The sequence below is a fragment of the Erpetoichthys calabaricus genome, chromosome 10 (genome assembly GCF_900747795.2).
Source record: "Erpetoichthys calabaricus chromosome 10, fErpCal1.3, whole genome shotgun sequence".
NCBI classification, from domain to species: Eukaryota; Metazoa; Chordata; class Cladistia; order Polypteriformes; family Polypteridae; genus Erpetoichthys; species Erpetoichthys calabaricus.
The window spans coordinates 41,039,540-41,065,774 of NC_041403.2; the positions used below are offsets into that span (position 1 = coordinate 41,039,540).

Sequence of the window (26,235 nt, forward strand, 5' to 3'; positions counted from 1 at the left end):
AAGGCACAATCCCATCCAATGTTATCTAATCAGACAGCATAGAATTATGCCACTAGGGGTGGCATTTGCATTTTAAGTAGATGAACACAAAGCATGACCTTGGATCCATGACACTAGAACTCAATTACTTGGAGTAGTCCTAAAGACTATATTTATACATGTCTGTTTCTGTTTTACAGGGTCCTCCCGGAGCAGCAGGGGCTGAAGGAAGGCAAGGTGAAAAGGGAGCCAAGGTGAGCCAACAGCAAATATCATTTTTGATGGAAAAATCTAAATTTCAGAACACATATTTCCAAACGACATAGTTGCTTAATTATCCATTACTTTGTTTTTAAAGTGTGACAGCACTAATTAGGATACGGCCAGACCATAATAAAGCTCCTACATAATTGATGTCACTTTGGAAAACAGCTTTGCTTATCTACAGTAAAAGGAAAAAAGAACAACAACAAAAATATATATATAATATATATATATACAGTATGCATATATATATATATATATATATATATATATATATATATATATATACACTGAAAAATATATATACTCTTAATTTATATGTAGTTTAATATATTACACTATAGGACCCTATTTGATATAATATACAGTATACCCACGTGCACACTCACATCTCCATGTAGGTCATATGTTTCTGTCAAACAGTCACAAAATAATGTTTCCTAAATTTATGTCTTCAGTTCTCTTGGATTTCAATGATTGCTTTTTTTTCCAATTTTACATTTTCTGGGTCACAGTGAAAACACTTTAGACCCTTAGCTTTAAGTCAGCTTTGATTACTAAAGGCAGTGTATAAATAGCCTTTTTGAATTATGGAATTCTTGATTGATTGAGCTTTGAGAGAATGTCATGTCATTTATTGCATCTTTCTTCATAATCAGCCCCTGAGCAAGTGGTGGCCCATTGGCCTTGCAAATATGAATGTATAAGTTATAGGAGACTGCTTTAATTCTTGTCTGCCCATTCCAAGACCTGCTATGCGTATTTACTTTACTACCAGCAACACAAGAAGCCCATTTCTTTATGTAATAAGAAGTACAACATTTTAAATTTGGTTGTTTGTCTTTGCAATCTTGACTGCTTCATTGTTCAGATGACCTTATTTAGCAAGTGATATGCAAGAGGAATAACACACACAAGGACTGTAACAGTGACAGAAAGCTGCCTGATATGGCAGTGAATTATTTATAGTAGGAGTGTATAGCTCCTGTGACACCCTCAGAACAGGGCACCATATACTTACTGTTGACAAAAGGGAAGGGATAACTAAACTGAATAAACACAATCCCCAAAAAAATAAAACAAACCTCTGCTTTCCCAGGAGACTTGTCTCTGCAAGTTGTACTGTCATCAGGCTGACCTCTTAATTCATTTAGGGACCACCCACCATTATTTCTCATCGTTGTTGACATCCCATTACACAGACGACTAAATTTCTAGAGAAATAAGTTGACTCAACTCCCAATTCTAGACCTGTTACTCTGTTTAACCAATGACATCACTATTTGGTGTTTCTAAATGCCATTTTCTGTAACTCTCTAACGGAATTATATAATAGAATAATGGAATAGAGTGCCTTTTAAACTTCACATTTAAATAAATTGTTTACGCATACATATACACATTTTACTAAAAAGAGTTAATTTCTTGCTTTGTTCCCAGTTCTTGTTAAGATTTGCATTTTTTTTTTAATATAGGGTGAAGCTGGTGCTGAAGGACCACCAGGAAAAACTGGACCAGTTGGTCCTCAAGGTCCCCCAGGCAAACCTGGACCTGAAGGTCTTCGTGGCATCCCTGGCCCTGTTGTGAGTATATGCTTTCAACTTTCAGGACTCCATTGCATACTCTTACTGGCCTCTAACAAATATAATCTACTTTAGAATAAAACCCCCTCTCCTTACAAACATTAAATTCAAGGCTAAATGATGTTTCTTGTGTATTTTAGTAGGATTGTGGTAAATGTTGGTTGGTGAATATATAGTATCTCTACTTAGCTATTTATATTATGGTGCAATACACTTTTCTCAATAGGTTGAAGCCTTCTAACCATAAAAACAAACCCAGTGGGGCTCCTTGTTTGTAACCATTCTTGTCTCACTTGATTTGTTTGTTAAGTTTTATGGAACTGTACGATGTTTTCTGAGGTGCCGTTGTTGATTTGTCTCTCTAGCTTGCAAGACTCCTAATTGGACTTCAGACTGCAATGACAATCTAAACAGTCACACTCTGTCCCTTTCATCACTTTTCTTACCCTGGATTTTACTCTACTCTAGCAGTTTGTTCAAATGAGACCATTGATAGTTCTACAATGTAACTACAAAGTTTCCATACACTACTGCAGGGTCCTAACAATCAGTGAGGCAAGATTATTTGCTAATAATACCCTTTTATTTGCCATTCCCTCTGGTTGACTTTTCTCTCAAGTCTTGTCTTGACCAACACCTTGACAGTAATCAATTACCCCATTGACTCCCAAGGTGTACTGCTTCCTGCAAGACCCAGACCTATATGGACAATATATTCAGTGTATATTTAATGTAAAGAGTCCCTAAATAAATATTAACCCAATATTTATGTGCCCACTATAACCAGGTACAGTAACCAAATGGCATGACAGAACAAAGTGCTATATAGTCTGATGGTTGCAGGCAAAAGAGAACCCAAGTAGTGGGTCTCAGCCCACCAAGATGGAGCTGGCAGGTAAAGATACTCTACAGATGATGGGTAGTCAAGATTGTTTCTAATTTTGGAACCATCCTCTTTTTAACCACAGCACCCACTTAAGTCTAGGGTCAGCCCCCTAATATATCTTCCTCTCCTGATCAGTTTATTCAGAAATATGGCATCTCTTAAGGTGGTGTCAGACTTCAGCCTCTATGAACTAAAAGAACATGCCTGCACACCTTAGATAAGTCATACTTAAGGCGACAATTCCTTCTAAAGCGGAGTTTTTCTACTGCAGGTTTTAATCACAATCAGCCTCTTTACAAATTGTAACTGAACCATTTGCTTAGGTTGACGGTTTATTTTCACAATTAACTTTTGGTGTGAATCTTAGTAAAGCCGGGTGTTAATGAAGTGACAAACTAATCCACAAGGGTCTTATCCCTCTGGGGCTAACTCATTAGTATTATACTGTTATTTTTTTTTAACTGCAAGTAATTAATGACAAACAATGATGGTGTGTGCTGTGTGATTTATTAATTACAGCGATGTCTTTGTATTGTAATTGAGCAGCCCTATTTTAAAAATTGTTTCGTCTGACAAGCCATGACAAGCACAAAATGAGACAGAACACTTATCTGTGAACCACAATTCTAGAAGAGACGTCAGATTTTCAAAATGTATTATAAAACTCAAAATGTACCACAATTCCAGGTTTCAAGTCAAAAAATTGGGAAAAAGGAAACAGTATGCCAAGTTAAATTGTTAGGTCATTTAAAGGCATAAAGTAGGCTTAAAATAAAAAGAAAGAATACCTGCTGACTGCCATGAACTAAGCTAGGCAGCTAAGTTCCAAAAGCTGTTCTAGAAATGGCTGAAACAGCTGTAACCTTAGAAATTCTTTCTCATGTGTCCTGGTGGCAATCCATAGCCATTCCAACTGCCTATAGACCCCTACACATTTCAAGTCATTCTTGTTCAAGTTTAACATTGCCTATTAAATATGCACTATCATCTGCCATTTGCTTCTCTAGTGAGCAGGATATACTGTACACTGTATAGTGTATAAGGCAGGTACCGTACTTACTGTATATACTCTATGGCTGTGATGCCAGTTTCTGCTTCTGAAGATGACATTTCTCAATTGCCTTTTTCCAGTTTATTTCAAAGGACAGCTCTGATCAAAACTTTGCTTTCACTTTTTTTTACATTCACAAATGTATTACAATATAAAACACATCAAAGGTAGTATATTATTATAATATCAATCAAACCAGGAATTTGGTGAAGTATCAATTTTGCTCACAGCACTTGGTTCATATTTAGTTATCCCTCAGAAGATGATGTACACTGTATTTTGTAAAAAGCAGCACCTACATTACCCTTCATTTTCCTCTGTTGTTTGATGCTTCCTTGCATCTTCCGTAAGATGACCTAGTTATTTCTCGTCCTAACATTCCGATGCTATGCCTTGCTCTTTTCGATGCTTTCCCATTTTCTTTTCCATCCATTCATCATCCAACCCGCTGAATCCGAACACAGGGTCACGGGGGTCTGCTGGAGCCAATCCCAGCCAACACAGGGCACAAGGCAGGAACCAATCCCGGGCAGGGTGCCAACCCACCGCAGGACCATTTTCTTTTTTAGCACTATATTTTTAACTTGGGCTCTTTTCCTAATGTGCCTATAAGTTGTTTCTTTTGCCTCTTAATACTATCATTTAGACATTTCACCTGCTTCAACTAGCTTTGGCAAAAACACTCATTTGTCTCATTCCATTTTGTTATATGTCCCCACCATCTTATTGTGTCTCTACACATGTAATTACCTAAAGGATTCTGAGTATATATTAAGTCCTGAATTTATTCCAAACAATAAAGAATTAAAGAGAGGAAAGGGAACTCCCAAGTAAGAAATTAACAGGGCACAAATAAAGTCCCTTCTGTCTATTTCAACCATCCAGGTTGTTACTCTATCTACCCAATAGGAAGACAGGCCTACCTGCCTACATCAAACGTTTTTCATCAAATTACTCTCTGTCACAACCCTGTCCTGTTCATACTGGCCGTGACCATTCACTTCCAAAGCTCCTCCCAACTCTGGACTCATTGAGCTGCTCACCTATGGTTTTAAACCTTCATCCAGAAGAGTGTCAAACTCATCCCTTGGATTAACAGTAGCTCTTTTTTTCCTGAGACACACTCAGATTCAGATTTCTCTAACAGGCCTTTGTCTTTAAAGTGGTTGAGTCTCCAAAGCTCTAATGTTGCCCTAATTTAACAGTACGGTTCTACTCCTGAAATTACGTAATATATTGTGCCACTAGAAGCTGGTTGAAAGAGTGATTGTATTTTAGCCAGTCTTTCCTGGACCTACCCAAAAATGACCAATATATTCCTAGCTTTATTTCCATCTTTCTTTACAGGGCTCAGTTAGAGCATTCGAATGACAGAAACTTTTTGATGGGAACAGGCCATTCTGCTAAAAACAAAGTTCACCAATCCTGTCCAACTAATTCCTCCAAAATAACATAAAGTCAAATTTTAAATGTCCCTAAAGCTTTACTGCCTACGACACTACTTGGAATGTCCTCGGGTTTGTGAAAGGCACACAATAAATGTAACCTATTATTATTTTATTATTAATCTTATTCCATGTGTCTGTGGTTCTACGTGTGAAGAAACACTTCCTAAAATTTGTGCAAAATGTATCCTTAACAACTTACCATCAGTGTCCCCATGTTCATTTTAAAGTAACAGTCTTGATACAATTTACTAATTCCTTTCATATTTTTAAACACTTCAAACCTTTCACCTCCCAAAAATCTTTGTTTTCTTAAACTGAAAAGGTTCAGCACTTTTAATCTTTCCTCATAACTCATATTCTATAGTCCTGGAATCACTCTACTCGCTCCTCTCTGGACTTTTTCTATATCTGCTATGTCTCTTGCCTCTCCTTCTCAATGAATAGGGGGTCAGGAACTCATGACATCTGCCAAATCTCCAACTTGCTAACATATTAGGGACACATCCTCTGGCTCTTCCTAGGATGTTACTCTGTGTATCTTTCATGCTGGTGTCTATCAGTGTTTCACTTCCAGGGTAATCTGTCAGGTGCTGCCACTTTGTACAGGCCCAAACCTTCCATCACAGGCATGAAATGCTCTTTCACTGCCACACTGGTGCACACTCTCTTGTTGATGTTTTTTATTATTTTTTGTGGGACTTTCTCCAACCTTGTGCTATATTGGCATTATGGCCTACCCTTTCTAGCTGGGCATTCCATCATGATTACCTGGAGCTTTTAACAAGAATGTGTTAAATGTGTCTTATGAAATAGTATATTTGTTCTACACATTATGGAAGCAAATTGTTCCTTTATTTTGTATGACTCTTTTATTAGCAAGCATTGATTCAAAAAAATAAATAAATATTGTATTTTTGTATCAGTATGCTGCTGCTGGTGTATGTGAATTTCCCCTTGGGATTAATAAAGTTTCTATCTATCTATCTATCTATCTATCTATCTATCTATCTATCTATCTATCTATCTATCTATCTATCTATCTATCTATCATCTATCTATCTATCTATCTATCTATCTATCTATCTATCTATCTATCTATCTATCTATCTATCTATCTATCTATCTATCTATCTATCTATCTATCGCCTTAAGAAAACACATTTTATTTGAAATATGTGAATATACTATATAAATGCTATCCTAATGTGTTTTTTATGAATTCCTCAAAGGGTGAACAAGGACTTCCCGGATCCCCTGGACAGGATGGCCCTCCCGGACCAATTGTATGTTTTATATTTTCTTTCTTTTATATGAATAACTAATTATAACTGCAAATTGAAAAAAGGTTAATTTGAATGTTTTAAAGTAGAAACCAGTATCTGTCAGTTTATTCTTCAAATATAGTGTCATCATTAACAATAATAGCACATATTCCCTAAATGGTTGTCAGCAGACCAATTTCAAAAACCATAACCCGTTAGAAGCCCAGTAAAACTGTAAGAACTTTGCTGGTGTATCTATTACACAGAAAAATGGCACTTTAATAAAACTTACCTGTGCCTCTTCAGAGGATATACGGTGATGAACAGTGATCTAGGATAAGATTTTATTTACCAACATGTTAGAGTGGGGCGACTGGATGCTATCAAATTGGAAACTGATTACAAAATCACTAAAAAATGAAACTTAAAGCAAATACCCTGCACAATAAAATCAGAATATTATACTAATATACTTTCAAGAAGGATTAGAAGGAAAATGACTGGTACTCATGAAGAGATCTTTAGATGATGTTAATACACGGTTTATTGGTCATGAGAATGAATCATTAATTGTGACATCTGATTTACATCTTTTTCCCACCAACGGAAAAGCTTCAGAATGTTTCAGTTTTTCTTTTTATGTAAAATCTTTTATTCCTTGTTTTTCTAAATCATTCATATATAAAGGAACAACATTTTTTAAATATACCTTTATGCAGTCAATACCTTAAGCTAAGTCTGACATCAGTTGAATTTATGCTTCTTGACATTTTATGATCAACAAATATAATAGAATAAGAAGTAAAGAAGCCAAGAAAAATAAAGGGAAAAGACAGCAACAATAAGGGTTTATTCAGTCTGATGAAATGTTAAAACTCTGAAGAAGCTTAACAAGCCTCTGCGCTCTAAAGCCAGATATGCAGGTTTGAATTTCTATAGAAATAAGTCCTTGTGGTTGTCTGTCTGTATACAGTGTATACACGTATTCTGATCTATTAAAGAGACAGATCAGGGAAGATTGTTATATACCGGAAAGCAATCTTTTATTTTTGGCTGCTCAGACTTTCATATTTCCCAGGAGGAATACAGCTTTCAGTGGTTGATCAACAAATCTAATCCAAAAGACAGAAATGCATGTGACTAGAAAGTTGACGGGCCCCATTGAGGAAGTGCACTGTAAACAGAGGCAGGAAAAGAAATTTTTCATAAGGTTCACAGTTACAGTATAAGGAGGACATACTGTTATTTTTCCATTGGGAGAAATTTGTGTTTGCCTAAATATGCAGCCTTTAAGCAGAAAGGGATGGTAAACAAACGTTTTTACAGTGTCATTGGGGTGTGTATTTAACCCGGGTCTGAGAGAAGAAACAAAAAGAAAATTGTAAAGGAAAACAGTATTAGAAAGTGGGTGTCACAAAGCTCACCAAACTGCATGTCATCATGCAGTTCTCTAATTAGTCTGCCAGTTGAAGGACATGACACCGCATAAATAAATTGTAAAGGAAATCAAAGTGAATCTTGTGTCACAGATGAGCACCTGGAAAGGGTGAGTAGCCCAGTCTAACAGACGACACAGATCTAAAGCTGCCTCCCAGTTGTGTGCCCCATTATTGTGAACTGGACTGTTATCACATGGAATAAAACTGTCAACCTGGAAATGCTAGAAAGCTGGAGTGATGAAAGACATGCTTAGTCACCCTGATTGCCCTGTTGGTGCAGCACAACATCAGAGGGAAAATTGGCACTAGAGTGCTGTCCGTGCTTTTTTTAAAACGCAGGCTTTAGAGGCACATTAGCAGCTGTCATCACCCATACTGCCAATATGACCACACCTGGTGTGAATTCTTTCTAAGCTGACTTGGTCTCAGCAGGCTTTCTAACAAAAGACCTCTAGTGGCTGCTTCAGAAAGAGCCATGAACTAACACTTGATGATGGTGAAGCACATTATCCCATCAGAACTAAATACATGTTTATTTCCAGCATTTTGAGCTGGCATGGAAAACTTTCATTCAGTGTATGTTTATTGATAAGCAGGCTTCTCGTGATTTAAGCACTAGCCTTTGTGCATGTGATGATGTACGTTGGCTTCACATTTCCTCGTAACATCTAGGGAGCTTCTTGAATCCGAACTGACGATTGTCATAACTGAGATGAGCCAGGCAAAGGAGGACACACATAATTAGCAAGGGGTAGGTTCAAAAATAGCAGGATTTTTATTAAAATCCAAATGAAAAAACAACATTCAAAATAGTGCCATTTAAAAATCTTCTTAAATAAATAATCCAATAAAATAATTCCAAATAAAACTGAAGCAAATCCCAGGAGGATAAAATATCCCCAATGAATATATTTGAATAAACAAAGCCAAAAACCATGGCAGGTAAAAACTCTTTAAAAGTGCACAAGTCAGCCCTGGTGCCTCCTTCTTAAAACTGATGTCTCCCCAGCTTACCCTCTGAGGATCCATCAGCCTGTGGAGATGTCCCACCGACAGGCATGACCACCCATCTGAAACAGGCTCGGGTTCCTGCCAGACACCCAGCAGGGATCCCAATTGCTCCATTTGTATCCTGATGCCTCTACCCAGACTTACGTGGGAATCCTCTGTGAGGATCTGGTCACTCCAGCTCCCCATAAATGTACATCACAGCCGAGTCGACCCTCTTCAGGCCCCTTGAGCATCCATCCTACGCTCTCCTTGGGCTCTTACTCCCGGCCGCCTGCCTCCAATTCCTGCCCCCTGGCTTACACCACCTGCTGTCTCCATCATTCCCTCTTTTAACCTCCATCTTTCCTTATTGCTCCCATTCTTCAGTTTTTATATTGTATTGTCTAAACTAAAGTTGTTTAGCCTGAGCACCAGTTTAATGGGATTTTGTCCATCCGGACTTCCTAAAGCACAACGGAGCTGCTTCAGTAGACTATGTGTTCAGTCCTCTGGTTAGACCCACCAAGCTTTTCAAACACATAGGCCAACTTTCTTTTATATAAAACTATCCTGGGACAAGCTGTACACTCGATGTGCCTCTTATTGGAATGCTAAAAGTGTTGGAGATGTATTGTAGAATACACACTGTTAAAAAAATTAAACCTGTCCCCCTTTAAGCACTTCAGGTCTTATGCTGTACTTGTGCTCACTGAATGGGAATATAATTGACCTACAGACTTACTGTCAGGGCAGTAGTGATATAATAAATAAAATCAGAAATCATTTCAATTGTGCTGTTTTTCCCATGTTATGATTATCTTTCTCATTAATTTTCCTTGTTGATTTAGGGCCCGCCTGGCCTGCCTGGTTTGAAAGGTGACCCTGGAGCTAAAGGTGAAAAGGTAATTTTGTTTTAGAATACTTACAAACTTTCTTTGTGACCCTATGTACTTAACAATTACCACAATATATGCGTTATAAGGAGCAGAGCTTTCCTTTACTATTCCAATATCACTGATGATGCTTGACTCATACAACTCAACGAAACATATTTTTTTAACATAATTTTTAAAAATTCACTTCTGTACATTCCTATATAAGTAGTTTTGACAAAAATAGCATATTTTTGAAAATTCTACTTCCATAAAAATAAAAACTATTAACCTTTAAGAGTGGACATCAAGCGAGACAAATTTTGTGCACCATTTTGTGCTACAGCCTATGTAACTACTCTCTTAAATAAAAAAATTATATGCTCTGATCATTTGCTTAAGTACAACATTGGACTGTGCATAAGCAAAACTTGTACAGAGAAAATAAAAACATACATAATATGGCATTCACACAATACTGTGAAATATAAACTATCTTCTATAACATCCGTTGCTATTATTAATTGTTCAATTATCTGTTGCTAAGTTCTTTTTAATGTTACTAATATTATATAGTATGTGAACAATTTTGTAGAGAGGTGCATAGTGGTGGTTTTGCATGGCAAAGGTGCCAACATCACCAGGAAACACTCCGCTCGCAGCGTTCACAGGTGGTATCTGTGCAGCCAAGACTAGGAGCTCTCCTGTTAGCACTAACTGTAAGAAGAGGGCTTCTGAGCCAGACATTATGTGTTTGCAGCTTCTTCTTCATTATCCTTATGTGGTTTTCTTCAAAGACTAAGAACACTTTCTTTACAAGTACTCATAATGTTTGAATGATTTCTAAGTAACAGATTTGGATATAGGAATTGTACACTTCATTTATACCAGCTTAACTTTCAACTTTCTTCAGCATTAACATAAAAATTTCATCACAGGCATTATTGTTTAAACATATATTCTTATTTCCTTCTGTTATGTTTCTGGGAAGAGTATACATTCTGTTTGTTGATACAGACATTAACAGGAAAAAAAAAGACATCTGAGCTTATTCTTGTTTTTCGCTTTATAATGATGAAAAATAGTCTGCCAAGGGTGTATTTTTACAGTAATGCACTTCAGTAGCAACTAGCTCTTCCACACTCTGTTGCCTTTCCAAAACTGAAACAGCCCTACAAGCTGAAGCTGAAGATTTACCATAAAAATGCTGGCTGTCTTTAGGTTAAGGCTACATTTCTCAGTCTGGCATTTGAAGCTGCTTTTTTTTTCTTCTTCTGCTCTTTGCTATCAGTCTTGTGCCCACAACCTGCTCTGTTTTCATTTCACACACTGCTGCACTAAGACCACATAAGCTGCCTTAAAGATGTGATCTGATTAATGGAAGGCCCTATAACAAATTTTTGTACACTGTTTTGCTGGTGCCTTAAACTTAAACATTAGCTATAGTTTCATATTTAGTCTCTGGAATATTTTTCCCATTTATTGACAAGTGATGATTATTTTAGTACTGTCAAAATATAGAAATGAAAAAGTAATTGCACCATTCATAGCTTCTTTAAAGCACTTTGGAAGACAGCTAATGTGAACTTTTTGGGATGTCAGTTATCATAAAAAGCTGAGCACATAAAATAATACATAAGCCTATTAATAACATTCTTATATTACTAGCAACATGTCAAGCAGAGAAGGAGTCCTAAGAAAAATGCAGTCTAAAAATGAAAATCGCTTAAAAGCATTTAATCACCCACACCAGACAGCACAGAAGTGCAGATTTTTGTTTCTTAGGTTAACAATAAATGCACTTAAATAATTCTCAAGGAAGTTATAGATGGTATGTTCACTCTCAATATACAGTACTCTGATGAACTGTGCTAAAGTTTAGTTTGAAAAAAGGCAGAGATTAAAATTTTTAAAACACTATGTGTTACGCTTCTGCTGATAAAGTTAAATTCTGTGGTACAAATATAAAACACCCCATGTCACAGTACAATTTAAGCATTCAATCTCATCTCACAGAGGACTAATGAGTGTTGGTATGAGTTACCTGAAATGTCAGATTAGGGAGACACCACCAATCAAAGGTTGGATTACTGCACGACAGGATATAGAAAAAATCAATAAATTAATAATACTAATTCCTTAGATAGATAGATAGATAGATAGATAGATAGATAGATAGATAGATAGATAGATAGATAGATAGATAGATAGATAGATAGATAGATAGATACTTTATTAATCCCAAGGGGAAATTAACTTAATAAATAAGTGATAAATACAGAATAATAGGAATTAGAATAGCACCACCCATCTAGTAGTGACATTTACATAAACAAATAGGACGATGATTCATCATATTACCAATTCCAGTATACAATTAAATATTGCTAGTGACAAAGATTTAACATTACACAATACAGTGGTTACTAAACATAAAATAGGGTTGGTACAAATAACATATTCCTCGCCCCATGGTGAAGTATACTAATATTCCCATGACCACAGATTACAAGGGGCATTGGCACCAAATCCATCCAATAGACCCGTGGCTGTAATGAATGGTCATTTTGGAAGTCCATTGTATCAGAAATCAATTAAGTAAAGCAAATATATAGTAATAATTTATTTGTAAAGGTGATTACAAATAATGTCCACCGAATAGCATATTCATGTCTCTAATCAGAGCCTACTCAGAACAGTTTTCCTATTCAATGCCATGAACATTCACACTCAAATATTACATCATTAAAAGAATGTAATGCTATGAAACATCTCTGCAGAAACAGAAGAGGCCTAATACTGATGTCTCTATATGTGCTGTGTCGTGTACATTTTTTCATTGTTTTTTTTTTTTTTTCAAATTTATTTTTCCAGGGTCATCCTGGTCTTATTGGCCTCATCGGACCACCTGGTGAACAAGGAGAGAAGGGTGACCGAGGCTTGCCTGGACCTCAAGGTTCATCTGGTGCAAAGGGTGATGTTGTAAGTTATTTAATGTATATATTTGCATTTGTTATCACAAACCCAAGAGCAAAAATAAATCTTATGTATGTATGGATGAGTGTATTTTCAGAATGTGGTGGTTCTGTTTATGATATTTAAATATTTTCAGAAATGCAGCATATAAAAATCATGAAAATTAAGCCAATAACAAATTATACTGTAAGAATATGATCTGATACCCAACAGTAAGTACTACAACAGCCAAGACAACAGAAGTCAAATGTGCCTGAGATCTTTATCTTTAGGTAGACTATACACCCCATATACACACATGTGTTTTATTTAGCAGAGGCCATACTGAAAAAAATAAATGCTTTAACCTAAATTATGAGGATTTTCTATATACTGTTTTCTATCAATATGATACACTGAAGTCATGCTTACCAAATAAAATTACCATCTATTAGTTCATACAGTCATTCATATTCCAGACTACTGTTTGTATGGTGTGTAGTAGAAGAACTCATGACATTTCCTACTGAAGGACCTCCTGGGCCAAATTCATATAAACGTATAATTTTATCCATGTTATCCCACAACTTGACCTGTAGCATCTCTAGCAGATACCCAAAACCTGGTTCCTCTCAGAACTCTCAGAGTTCTTTTCAGTTTGTTTAACTCATCACAATGTAATAGTGTGTCAGGACCCAGCAGCCTCATTTTTGTGCCTTTGTATATCTTGATATTCTGATGGGAACTGCTCTATGTGTAACCGTAATCAAGAACAAACAGCAGGAAAGTACACAACTTTATCTAATAAGATGTTTTTATATAAACAATGCACAATGGGAAAATCAAAAAGTGGAAAAAAACATGTTAAATAAACAGAAACAATCAAGCCCCACTGGGCCTGGCTCTAAGGATTAGGTTCTTGCCTGGCAAGCGGGGTAGCAAGACCACTTGTCCACAGCCCAAAACATAGCACCTCAAGTATCACTAAATACTCTCAAAGCCAAACAACCTTCTGCTGCAACCCACTTCTTAACTTCTAGCTCAAATGGCAGCTCATGGAGAGAGGCCTTTGAATCCCACGTTACTTCCAGAATTAGAAATGGATTATGGAATACCCTCTGAAAGTCCTAGAGCCTTCCCCACCAGAACTCTCTCTGCAAATATCATACTGTTTATGCCTGCCTTCCTAAACCTCAATTTATAATTAAGACTACACCACACCTACCCATCATTCAAATAATCTCAGTTAGTCTACTGGAATCTTCTTGGTCTTTTGTCAGTCCCCCATAACCTCTTTCTCACTTTAGTGCCTATTGACTAAGTACTTCAGAAGCAGAATGAAAGTAAATATGTCATGCCACCTCCTGGTTTCCCTCACTGATTCTTGTAGATATTTTCCAGTTACCAGTTCAGATTTCTGTTTTGAAGTTTGAGTGCTGCTGGATCTGATCTGTGTTATGTGTTTAGACTGTGCATCATCTGCTCTTCAGTGTTTCCTTTACAGGAGTGTAGCCTGTTACTATACTGTATATATAAAACCATTCATCCATCCATTTACTAACTTTGTTGAATTTAATTTTAGGGTCACAGTGAGCCTATTCCAATACTATTTGATATATTAGACTTTCTTTAAATGCACTATGTAATCACACCTAAAAAACAAGGTTTTAGTTAAAATATGATACATAATAATAATTGTACCAGTTGTTTTAAATTTATCTTTTGATGTTTTTGACATTGTGTTAGTTACATTAAAAAGATGCAAACTTCAAATTTATCTATCTCTTTAGGGTATTGCTGGCCCTGCTGGTCCAATTGGTCCTCCTGGTCCACCTGGTCTACCTGTAAGTATTCAGATGTCTCTGTACACCACATATTCAAAATAAATGGAATGGTTTTACTCAACGTTGATTTCTTTTGTCTGCTTTGTGCAGGGTCCCCAAGGTCCAAAGGGTTCCAAAGGATCATTGGTAAGTTACAATTTCCTACTTCAGCTGGAGGAAGACTGCAAGTTAACTGATATTTTGTAACAAATTTAGAATATGATGGAGTCACTGAATTTGCTCTTCTGTCATCACAGGGTCCTGTCGGTCAAAAGGGTGACACAGGTGTGGCCGGTCCTCCTGGACCTCCAGTAAGTACAAGAGTGCTAATGTAATAAAACATTTTAGAAAAAAAGATTATGAAGGAAAACTAAAAAAGATTTTCTCCTATACTCTTTTTTTCTGTAGGGTCCACCTGGTGAAGTCATTCAGCCCCTGCCTATTCAGTCTCCTAAGAAGACAAGACGGTCCTCTGAAGATGCCCAGGCTGATGAAGCTGGAAATGTCCTGGATTATTCAGATGGAATGGAAGAGATCTTTGGATCACTTAACAACCTCAAGCAAGACATTGAGCGCATGAAATATCCAATGGGAACGCAGAACAACCCAGCAAGAACCTGCAAGGACCTGCAGCTTTGCCATCCAGATTTCCCAGATGGTAAGCAGGCACTGAATGTAATATTTGAGAAGAATAATCTGTATTCTGGAGAGATGGTAATTATGAGATGAGTTCTTTTCACTAGGTTTGAAGAGTAAATTATTTTAAGCTATTCCTAGGTGTTGTTGTATATATCAAATATTTAGCATCTAATTAAATGCCTTTAGCAGTCACAGAGCAAGACAAAGCACATTCAATTTAAATATTTCACTGAAACATTATGATAAGACCAACACAGTCGATTTACCTCATGTTTACTAATTAAGATTTATCACATTGCCTGTAGAATAAAGCATCAGCAAGCAGAGTAAATGTTTCAATGCATACAATGTAAATAGGTTTACCTTGAGATAAACTGAAAATATGGCTTTGCTACCAGAAATATCTCTGGAGTGAAGGGAATATTTATATGTGAAGATTCTTTACTTTTATTTTTGAAGTGATAAAAGTGTGGTTTATTCTGCTTCATAAACTTCTTGTTTATTCAGAGAAGCATAGATGAACGTATAAAGCTTTCTTACTTTTTAAAAGATTCAGGACTTGCTTCAAATGGAGTGTGAAAATATAGAGATAAATATAAAAAACATTCTACTTTGCCTTGCAGCAAAAGTCTATCTTTCTGTTTATCTAATATACTTTAAAACTGATCTATCTAATATAGTTCCTTTCCAATTTATCTATCAAATATAGTAGCTTTGATTTGGATGCGTCAATGTATTTATCTGCTATACAGTGCCATTTTCCAATTATTTATTTGTTACATAGTGCAATTTCTTTCTTTTTCTTTCTTTCTTTCTTTCTTTCTTTCTTTCTTTCTTTCTTTCTTTCTTTCTTTCTTTCTTTCTTTCTTTCTTTCTTTCTTTCTTTCTTTCTTTCTTTCTTTCTACTACAGTGCCTTTTATTACTATCTGTTTGACTGTCTGCGTGTCTGTCCAGCTACTCGTCTCTACCTGTCTGTTCATAGATACCATTATTCATACATGAATGACATTTTCCCTGTCTATTCAGTCTTACTCTACATAAACTTGGCTCATTTGTCGGATCATTTTTTATCAACTGCAGATTTAAGTAAGTCAAGGAACACTGTGTTTTAACCAAACAACCATTTACAGAATCCTTTCAATACAATGTTAGGGACATGGGCACCTAGAGCCTATCCTGGCAGTAAAGGGTATAAAATAGGAATCATGGCAACAGGGCAACAACCCTTTCGCAGGGGAAACACTTCCATCCGGTCAATGACTTTTATAAATTCGACACTTTTGTGTATTCAGACCTATGCTGTTGTCATGACCCAATTTTTCAGATCTGCCTCCTAATGTTGTTTACATTTGGCATCATTTTAAATGAGGTCCCCGTAGTGTGGATTTTTTGCCCACATTAACTTTCCTAAGGACTCCCTTATTCTTGTTAAATATTGGCCTTGCTGTGTTCATCAATGTGGTTGAAGCTGTCTTGGTGTCCTTTCCCATAGGGTCACTATTAAGGAAATGGTGTCCTTTTGTCCGACTATATGGCCTTTGTCGTTGCTAGATAGATAGATAGATAGATAGATAGATAGATAGATAGATAGATAGATAGATAGATAGATAGATAGATAGATAGATAGATAGATAGATAGATAGATAGATAGATAGATAGATAGATAGATAGATAGATAGATAGATAGATAGATAGATAGATAGATAGATAGATAGATAGATAGATAGATACTTTATTAATCCCAAGGGGAAATTCACAATAGTGAATGGACCTCATAAAAACAGCACATACTTTTGGCTCACCTGAAACAAAAACATACACTTTGTCCAATATTCACACTTACTTCAAAAGTAATTCAGAATGGAGATGATAAAAGGAGCATTACTGGATGAAAACAGCATGAAAAATACTCGGACCATAAGAGAGTTCCATTAACCTTGAACCACATCCATTTAGTCACCCTTTAATAGTAACAAACCTCCACTAAGTTTCTCTTCCGTGATTACAGACTAATTGCAGCATTTTTTGAATGTTAAATAATTCATTAATGTTTTATCCATCTTCATTTGATATTCTGTTGCACTTTTCATTGTGAACGTCATCTTAAGACACTTCTCATGATCAGTTTGTTACTATTACCACATTGCAAAAAATGCCTATGCAAAAAAAAAACTTAACTTGGGAGTTGTTTTGATTTTATTTAACAAAAATCTGCCAAAATCTTAAAATACAAATTTCTTGGTAAGTCAATAAATCTTACAACTAGGAAAACAATACTTAATGGCTTGATATACAAACTTTTCACTTGCCTAGATTTCATTTTTGTAGTGGCATGAGATGGTCGTAACTCAAAAGCTGGTTAAGAGACAGCCCTGCCATTTCTTGGATGGGAGACAACCTACGAAAGCTTGGGTTGTAGTGCTGGTGAGGCCATCTGGGGCGTCAACTCTGTGGTCTGTTTGTAAATCCCAATACTATAGTGCAGCGACAGGGATACTGTGCTGAAAAATGATGCATTCCTTTGGATGAGACATAAAACCAAGGTCCTGACTCTCTGTGGTCATAAAGGATCCCTGAGCATCTTTCAAAAAGAGTAGAGTGTCCCCCAGTGTCCTGGATAAATTGCCCACCATGGCCTGGTCATTCTGGCCCCCTGATCATCCCTATTCCTTACTAGTTAACTATTTCTCCCACTCCTTCACCACTTAATAGGTAATATGTGGGGAGTGTACTGGAACCAAGGATGGCTGCCATCACACCATCTAGGTGGATGCTGCATGTTGGTGATGGTTGATGTGGTTCCCCATTGTAAAGCGTCAAGTGCTTTGAGTAGTTAGAAAAGTGCTATATGACCATCCATTTTCCAACCCACTGAATACAAACACATGATCACGGGATTTTGCTGGAGCCAATCCCAGCCAACACAGGGCGCAAGGCAGGGAACTAATCCCGGGCAGGGCGCCAACCCACCGCAGGACACACACACACACACACACACCCACACACCAAGTACACACTAGGGCCAATTTAAAATCGCCAATCGACCTAACCTGCATGTCTTTGGATTGTGGGAGGAAACCGGAGCGCCCGGAGGAAACCCATGAAGACACGGGGAGAACATGCAAACTTCACACAGGGAGGACCCGGGAAGTAAACCCGGGTCTCCTTACTGCGAGGCAACAGCGCTACCCACTGCACCACAATGCCACCCAAAAGTGCTATATAAATGTAATTAATTAATTATTATCTAAAATCATTTTGGGGAGCAGGAGTTGGATCTTAATCAATTTAATTTTATGTTGAGCTCATTATCTCCTACAATAAATCATCCAAAACTTTTAGTGCATCTTTCCATCATTCAGTTTTCTAGATCTGCTCCATTCTGTTGTAGCATTTCAGGATAACAATCATGGCAACATTGAGAGCAAAGCAGGAACTCACCTGTTAATCCTCTGCAGTCCATCACACATAATGTTTAGCTACACTCATTCGTGCTTGCATTCACCAGTTAGCCTAAGCTGCTTCTCTTTCAAGTGATATATCCATTGATGGCGAGAATTAATACAAGGGAAACATCCTTCACCTACTGCATAACCATGCTGTTTCATGTACTATAAATAAAGAATATCATGTTGTTTATTAGGTGGCACAGTTGCGCAGTGGGTAGTGCTGCTGCCTCGCAGTTAGGAGACCCGGGTTCGCTTCCCGGGTCCTCCCTGTGTGGAGTTTGCATGTTCTCCCTGTGTCTGCGTGGGTTTTCTCCAATTGCTCTGGTTTCCTCCCACAGTCCAAAGACATGCAGGTTAGGTGCATTGGAGATTCTAGTGTGCGCTTGGTGTGTGTGCCCTGTGGTGGGCTGGTGCCCTGCCCAGGGTTTGTTTCCTGCCTTGTGCCCTGTGTTGGCTGGGATTGGCTCCAGCAGACCCCCGTGACCCTGCAGTTAGGATATAGCAGGATGGATGTTGTTTATTAAAATATATTTTAAGTTGCGTCTCCTTCATGTGCCAAGATATATTTTATTCCTGATCATTTAATATTATGATGATACCAATGTCTTGTAAAAGCTTTCATTATAGGAAACAATAGTAGTAGTTGCAGATGGTGATCGAATTAAAGATAATCAATGAATCAGAATACAAAAGAAAAATGGCAGACAGTGAAGAGAAAGAAAGAAAATAGAATAAGAAAATAGAAATTATAAACAATTCAGTTTTTAAAGGATATTCTTACGATTCCAATTAATGTAAGCTACATATGCAATATGGTAAAATGAAATGGTTTAGTAAAGTCTTCTATGAGATACAGTGTGCTTTGCATTAACTTGGTGGCACTTTAGAATAAAGGCTACAAAGACCCGGCATTGAAATGAGTAACAGAAGTCCATTTACAAGCATGCCGTAACATCACATGACATCACATGATGCGACTTCTGGTCTCACCATCTAACAATGGGAGCATGTATCATAGTATAGCTAGCTGAAACGCCAGCATCAATATGAAAAACAAAAAAGAAGCACGAAGGATTCAAAACTTAATAGGAAACACAATAAGGCTAAAACTTAGATATAATAGTAAAAAAAGGATGCAGAGAAAAAATATATGAGAATAGAAAAAAAAAGTTTAAGACACTCAGTAAATACAAAAACTAATTCAGTGGCCTTATTAAAGAGCCTGCAAGGACTTGCTTCGCTAACCTGGCATGACAAAGTCAATGTAATCACACGCTAGTGATCAACACAATGTAGGCAATGCAGACAAATAGAAGTAAAACAATCATATGAAATACAAAAAGACACAGGTGCACAAACATCAAAAAGAGCAGTGCTCAAAAAGCAATATCAAGTTATACAAAAATAATATGGGGAAAAATCTCATAGAAAGAATAAGGCTCACTGAAAACGATCACTAAAGTAATTTTTTTTGGAGTTCCACTATGAGTTCCACACGTTTGCATTGCATTCCCACTAAATATGTATGTCATTGCCTTATAATACAACAGTTGTCACAGTGATATTAAAATGATGCAGTTAACTTGGAATGATGCAAATCAGATAAAATAGAAGGAAAAGTATAAAATAAATAATGTAAAACCTCTTTCCAAAAGTGGCAGAAGTAGATGCTGGCTCCCTGGGACCCTGTAATTAGATTAAGTGAATGTGTTAATGGATGGGCAAGTGTTAATCCTTTCTGGCATACAGTCCCAGTTTAATTCCTTAATCTCACATACCTAGGATATGCTTCTGTTCTGAGCAACTCTGCAGTGAAAAAGACACTTTACGCAATAGATGAATGGAATAACGTTGACCATGTTTTTTTTCTTTTTATTTCTTTTTTTAGGTGAATACTGGATTGATCCTAACCAGGGTTGCTCAGGAGACTCTTTCAAAGTGTACTGTAACTTCACAGCTAGTGGTGAGACATGCATCTACCCAGATAAGAAGTCAGAGGGGGTAAGTACATAATAGAATAGCACCATGACTACTTTAGGATCACTTCTTTTAAAAGACTTTGCTACCCGCATGGGGAGTGGAAATACAAGTTATTTCAAGAAAATCTTCCTTAACCCAGGAAGCTCCTAAAATAGTATTCAACATGCAAGTGTGACACAGTAAAATGATGCAACACTTTCACCTCTTGAGATAATACTTGGGCTTCAGCAAACCTTTTTTGGCTTACGTGATAAGGTTACTCTGTGTTCACTCCATGGTGGGATTATGAAGTCAAGAGTTAGAATGTGATCCTAGATGAGGTGGTAGTAGTAAATAGTAGCAGAAGTGGAGCTAGTATTGTCCTATATACAGAACAGAGTTGAATTCTTACTTGCCTGTCCAGCTAATATGCAACACAACACCACTTTGGTGCCAAAGTAAACGAGAGTGTTTTAAAATACAGGACTTAATGTACTCTTTACTCCTGTTTCCAAGTCAAAACCCACACATTCTAACAATACAAAACATTGATAAAGTCACAAATTTAAAATTGAGGAGGTGAATCAGTGTAACAAGCCTAATAAGGTGCACTGATTATGTTGTTCTTGCTTTCTGTCCGCAGTGGCACAGTGATTGCAAAGGCCAGGATCATTTAGTAACTTTCAAGAAAATTAAAAAAAACAAAACTGCATGTACAGCGCACAGTGTTTCAAGTGATTGTTTAATGCAGAAACAAAATTTCAGCCATAGAGATACCAATGCTCATGTGTGAAGTGGAAGAAAGCCCAAAGCTAAGGATTCCTTTTAATGCATGACCCGCATGCAAAGGTGATAAAGAAAAGTTACAGCCTGATGATTGGAAATGTGCAAACTGTGTTCTGAGTCAATAAAACCATCACCTGAAATGATTTAAAAGGATTAATGGTTTGCGTTACTCACGCCTGTGTGACTGTAGATTGTCCGGTTGTAGCGCATAAATCGAATGTTTGCAGGCTGTGGACATCTTTCCTGCAATAATGACTAGTGAGTTTAAGTGTCTAGGAAATAAATAAGATAAATAAATAGTAATTGGGAACCATACACCTGTCAATTCACTCCTGAACACGGTTAATCAATACAATTCAGTTTCATTTCAAAGGGTGCTGAAGCCTTTCCCAAGGCAGAAACCAGGCCTGGATGACATACCAGTTAACTTGATTGAGGAAGTTAATATACCCACTTGACCCACCTAATTCATTTTAGGGTAATGGAGGATGCAACCTTTGTCAGGATTCATTGGGCCCAAAGTATTAACCAGGCTTGGACAAAATACTAATTTTTATGCCATTCTCTTTATCCAGGTTAGTCCACTGGTCCACAACACAGGCAACTCCCACCTACTTTTTTGTAACTCCAGGTGACTCCACTGAATTACCTACTTGCAGGAGGGAAAGTCGTCATCCGCAGGGGTGGTGAAATTAAAACAAATTATAGCGGGGTTGATATCTATCTATCTATCTATATCGAAAGTCACAGAAGCTGTTGCCAAAACCAAAATGCAAAACCGTAGACATAGCCAAAAGGTGAACATCCAAACGTTTGTTACAAAGGATATTCCATCAATAAAATGTAAATGCAAAAGTGAAACCCAATGAAAAGGTGACTCCCCGAAAAAGTCAAAAATTATAGGATGTACTGTCACCAAAAGTAGATGCAAAACTGTCAAGAGCAGAACTGCATTGAGTGGCGGATTGAATCCTTAATCCTAAGAAGCCGTAGCCACAACCCAAGCGTAAAACTGTGATTAATGCCAAAACAAGAATTAAAGGCAGAAGCTGATAACCAAATGGTATACTGCTGGCAGAAGAATCAGAAGGTGTGAAGCCACCAAACTCTCAACCCATGATGAAGTGAGAATTGTAATGAATTACAAAACAAAAGGCATTTACCCTGAGGCCTCACCCTGAAATTTTTTGACTGCTGGATTCAGAATCTCAGATACTCCACCAGTGCAGCATGGGGTTGTAAAGTGAAGAATCCATGATGTGGTTCTTGGTGCTTTCTAGGAGACACCCCTAGTAACAATCAGTGTTAGGGAATGTTACACATCTCCCTCACTAGCTGTTACCAGACGGTATGCACATTGTCACTCTGACGGTCGCAGGAAGCGCCTTTTATAAAAAGGCAATACTTCTGTGAAATAATGCAGTGTTTTTATGGAATCATTTTCCATAGTAATTCAGCAACACGTATCTGTTTTTTTTTTTTTTTGCTGTTGTTTTTTTTTTGAGTAACACCGGTTATTTTACTTAAAATAAGTATTGCATTACCTTTCTTGTTAGTTTAAAAAGTAAATTGACAAAGTAAAGCACATTACCCCAACTCTGGTGATAGAGTCGCATGAACAAACCTACAAAATGCCAAAGCTACAGAAAGGTAATGTGATGCACTGAAAAATATACAATAATAAAATTATAATAGTGATAATAATACAATAATAATAAAATTACATTAGCTTGTATTTATATTATTAACACAAAATGCCCATGTATTTACATTCCCTGATACATAAAGCTTCCAAGAACTCACAATAAAAGTAGAAGAAATAAAATATAAGAAGCAAAAAAACACCCAAATTGCAACACCAACCCATTGCAGTGCACCAGGAAACAATATGCATAAAAATGGAATCAACATGACTGAAATGGCAGTATGGCCTAGTTACAAGTTTTATACCATAAGGTCTCTAATTAGCTCTGCATGTGAAACAGAGGTACAATTGTGCATATGCAAAAAACTGAGTACTGTTTCTAAACCATTTTGAGGTACTACAGTGCAATGTTTTAGTTTTGCTTTCTTTGGAACAAATGACATGACTATTAATATGATACACAGTATTTTTTAAGGATGGATTAAATTGCATGTACCATATGAATAAATGCAAACCAATAAAGGTAATGCTGGACAGGATACACTGGATACGGCATTAAGCCTACACTCCTTGAAATACTGCTTTTATTTCTAAAACATAATTCATTTCTATTCTCTATTTTTGACATCTTCCAAAAATAAAAAAAGGCTCAAGCATTTTGGATGGATATCCATTATGGGCAGCGTGGCATGCAACCCTGAAAAGTGAAACGATGACAAACAGCCTCTTTTTTTTTCCCTGGATGAAACAGCTTGATCCGCATTTCTTTTTCCAAGCTGCATTCATTCATGCTCCAGGCTCGGAAGCGCTTTGCATATAAAGTAGCAACCTAAGGGATCCAAGCGTTGTGTGCCTGCCTTTTTAGTTTATTCAGTGAGAGCTCACTTCCAGGTACCTTAATGAGACAGTTCCACTTGTGTAACTAGACAGCAGGGTCTGTGCCCGCCGTGTCAACGAGACCCATCCATATGTCTTTATAATATTTTCTTTTATTCTGCCGCACCCGCATCAGGCATTTGTCATTTATTGTCTGAGGAGGGTGTTAAGGATGCCTAAAGAATATTCCAGACAGTGAAGGCTGTTATGTGCTTTATGCAGTAATATAAATAGCCCAGCTGCTTTTATTCATTGCTTTTGGAATAAAACAAATGTGTAGCTTATGTGAAGCCTTTAACCTGTTTTCATTTGTTCATCATCATAGGTTAGACTTTCTTCTTGGCCTAAAGAAGCTCCTGGCTCTTGGTTCAGTGAATTTAAACGTGGCAAAATTGTAAGTATTTCCAGGCTACTGTAAATGATCTACTGTAGTTGTCCAATGAGCTACCCAGATGTAATCTTGAGTATATGTCTTATCATTTTAAATCCTTATATATGACTCTAGGAATTGAAATAATAAAGAGCTGTAATAATAAAGACTAAACAGAAAAAGCATGCTAAGGACTTGTATTTCATATATTGGCATGGATTTCTCAAGATTTCCTTTGAGCTTCTGGTCCATGTTGACATAATTGCATCACACACTTTCTGCAGATATGTCAACATATTCATGTTTGTGAGTCTCCTGTTCTACACCATCCTAAAGATGTTCTATTAGATTTAGATCTGGAGCCACTGAAGAACACTGAACTCATTGCCATGTTCATGAAACCAGTTTGAGATGACTTTTCATTTGTGACATTGTGTATTTATCATGCTGAAAGTAGCCATTAAATGATATATAAATTGAAGGCATGAATGGATGCACATGGTCATAAATAATGCTCATGGCATTCAAGCGATGATTGACAGGAATTACCGGGCCCAAAGTGTGCCATGTAAACATTCCCCACGCCATTACACCACCTCTACTTCCCTGGTAGCATAGATTTATGGTGCTGGTACCAAATTCTAACCCCACCATCTGTATGCCTCAGCAGAAATCAAGATTCATCACACCTGGCTACATTTTTCCATTTTTCAGCTCTCTAGTTTTGGTGTTCTTTTCTGACAGGAGTGGAACCTGACATGGTCTTGTGCAGTTGTAGCCCATCCAAGTTAAGTTTTCACATGTTGTGCATTCTGAGATTCTTTTTTGCTCTCCATAGTTGTACAGAGTGGTTAGCTGAAATACTGTAGCCTTTCTGTCAGCTTGAACCAGTCAGGCCATTCTCCTCTGACCTCTCTCATCAGCAAGGTGTTTCCATCTGCAGAACTTCCACTCACTGGATATATTTTTATTTTTCGCACCATTCTGAGAACATTCTAGAGACTGTTGTGCATGAAAATCCTAGGAGACCAGCAGTTACAGAAATACTCAAACCAGCCTATCTGGTTCCCGCTGATTCTGATGTTTAATGCAAACTTTAACTGAAGCTCCTGAATTGTACCTGAAGGACTTTATGCACTGCACTGCTGCCACATGATTGGCTGAATACAAAAGTGCATAAGCAGGTCTACAGGTGTCCCTAATAATTTGCCTATTGAATGTATTTCGGCTTTTGGAGTAGCAATGTCACAGGAAACCAGGGCCTATTGTGCTATTCAGCACAAGGCGGAATCGAACGTCTGACTAGATGCCTATTCAATGCAAGGCAAGCTTCCTTGCACATTCATTCACTCACTCATATCCTGGAGAGGTGTGAACAAGCAAACTCCACATAGCTGGTGCTTAGGCAGCTCCCCACTCACTTTGCCACCCAGTATATAATAGATTTTTGCAGTTCTGCAATATAGATAATTCTAGCTTACCCTGGCATCATCCACGACAGGAGATATGCCAGGGCTAGAGAGGATGCCAGTCCATTGCAGATCACTCTCTCCTGCATATTCATGCCAGGCTAAACTGCAAAAAAAATAGTAAGCAGGCTAGTAATTAAACCAAGGAACCTGAAGCTGTGAGGCAGTGAGCTGCCCTATTATTATTATTTACAGCGCTCCTATTCTTTGTGTTACACCAAATAAATATTTATCATTCAAATGATTGCTCCGAATCTACTTATTCCATCACAGAGTTGTCAGAAGGTGACTCTTATTTAAGCAACATCTAGCAGATGCAAGAATCAACCTTGGATTGTTTACTCATACTGAGCCATTTCTCATGAAAAAGCCGTTAACCTAAAAGAAACATCTTAGAAATCGGGAAAAATAACAGAAGAAAATGCACGTATACATCTAGAGAAATTATAAACTGAGAGCTGAACCCAAGTCTGAGGTGCTGTGAGTCAG

General features: G+C 37.2%; 1 protein-coding gene across 4 annotated transcripts in view; it reads left to right on the forward strand.

Moving 5' to 3' along the window:
- Positions 1–26,235, forward strand: part of col11a1a (collagen, type XI, alpha 1a) — a 290,480-nt gene that overhangs the window by 257,242 nt on the left and 7,003 nt on the right. For all 4 annotated transcript variants that reach the window (XM_051933206.1, XM_051933207.1, XM_028811103.2 and 1 more), the window contains 11 exons: positions 180–233; positions 1,719–1,826; positions 6,441–6,494; positions 9,751–9,804; positions 12,649–12,756; positions 14,520–14,573; positions 14,664–14,699; positions 14,810–14,863; positions 14,961–15,210; positions 20,530–20,642; positions 24,233–24,301. In XM_051933206.1, coding sequence (XP_051789166.1) covers positions 180–233; positions 1,719–1,826; positions 6,441–6,494; positions 9,751–9,804; positions 12,649–12,756; positions 14,520–14,573; positions 14,664–14,699; positions 14,810–14,863; positions 14,961–15,210; positions 20,530–20,642; positions 24,233–24,301 — 954 coding nt within the window. The remainder of the gene's footprint in view (positions 1–179; positions 234–1,718; positions 1,827–6,440; positions 6,495–9,750; positions 9,805–12,648; positions 12,757–14,519; positions 14,574–14,663; positions 14,700–14,809; positions 14,864–14,960; positions 15,211–20,529; positions 20,643–24,232; positions 24,302–26,235) is intronic.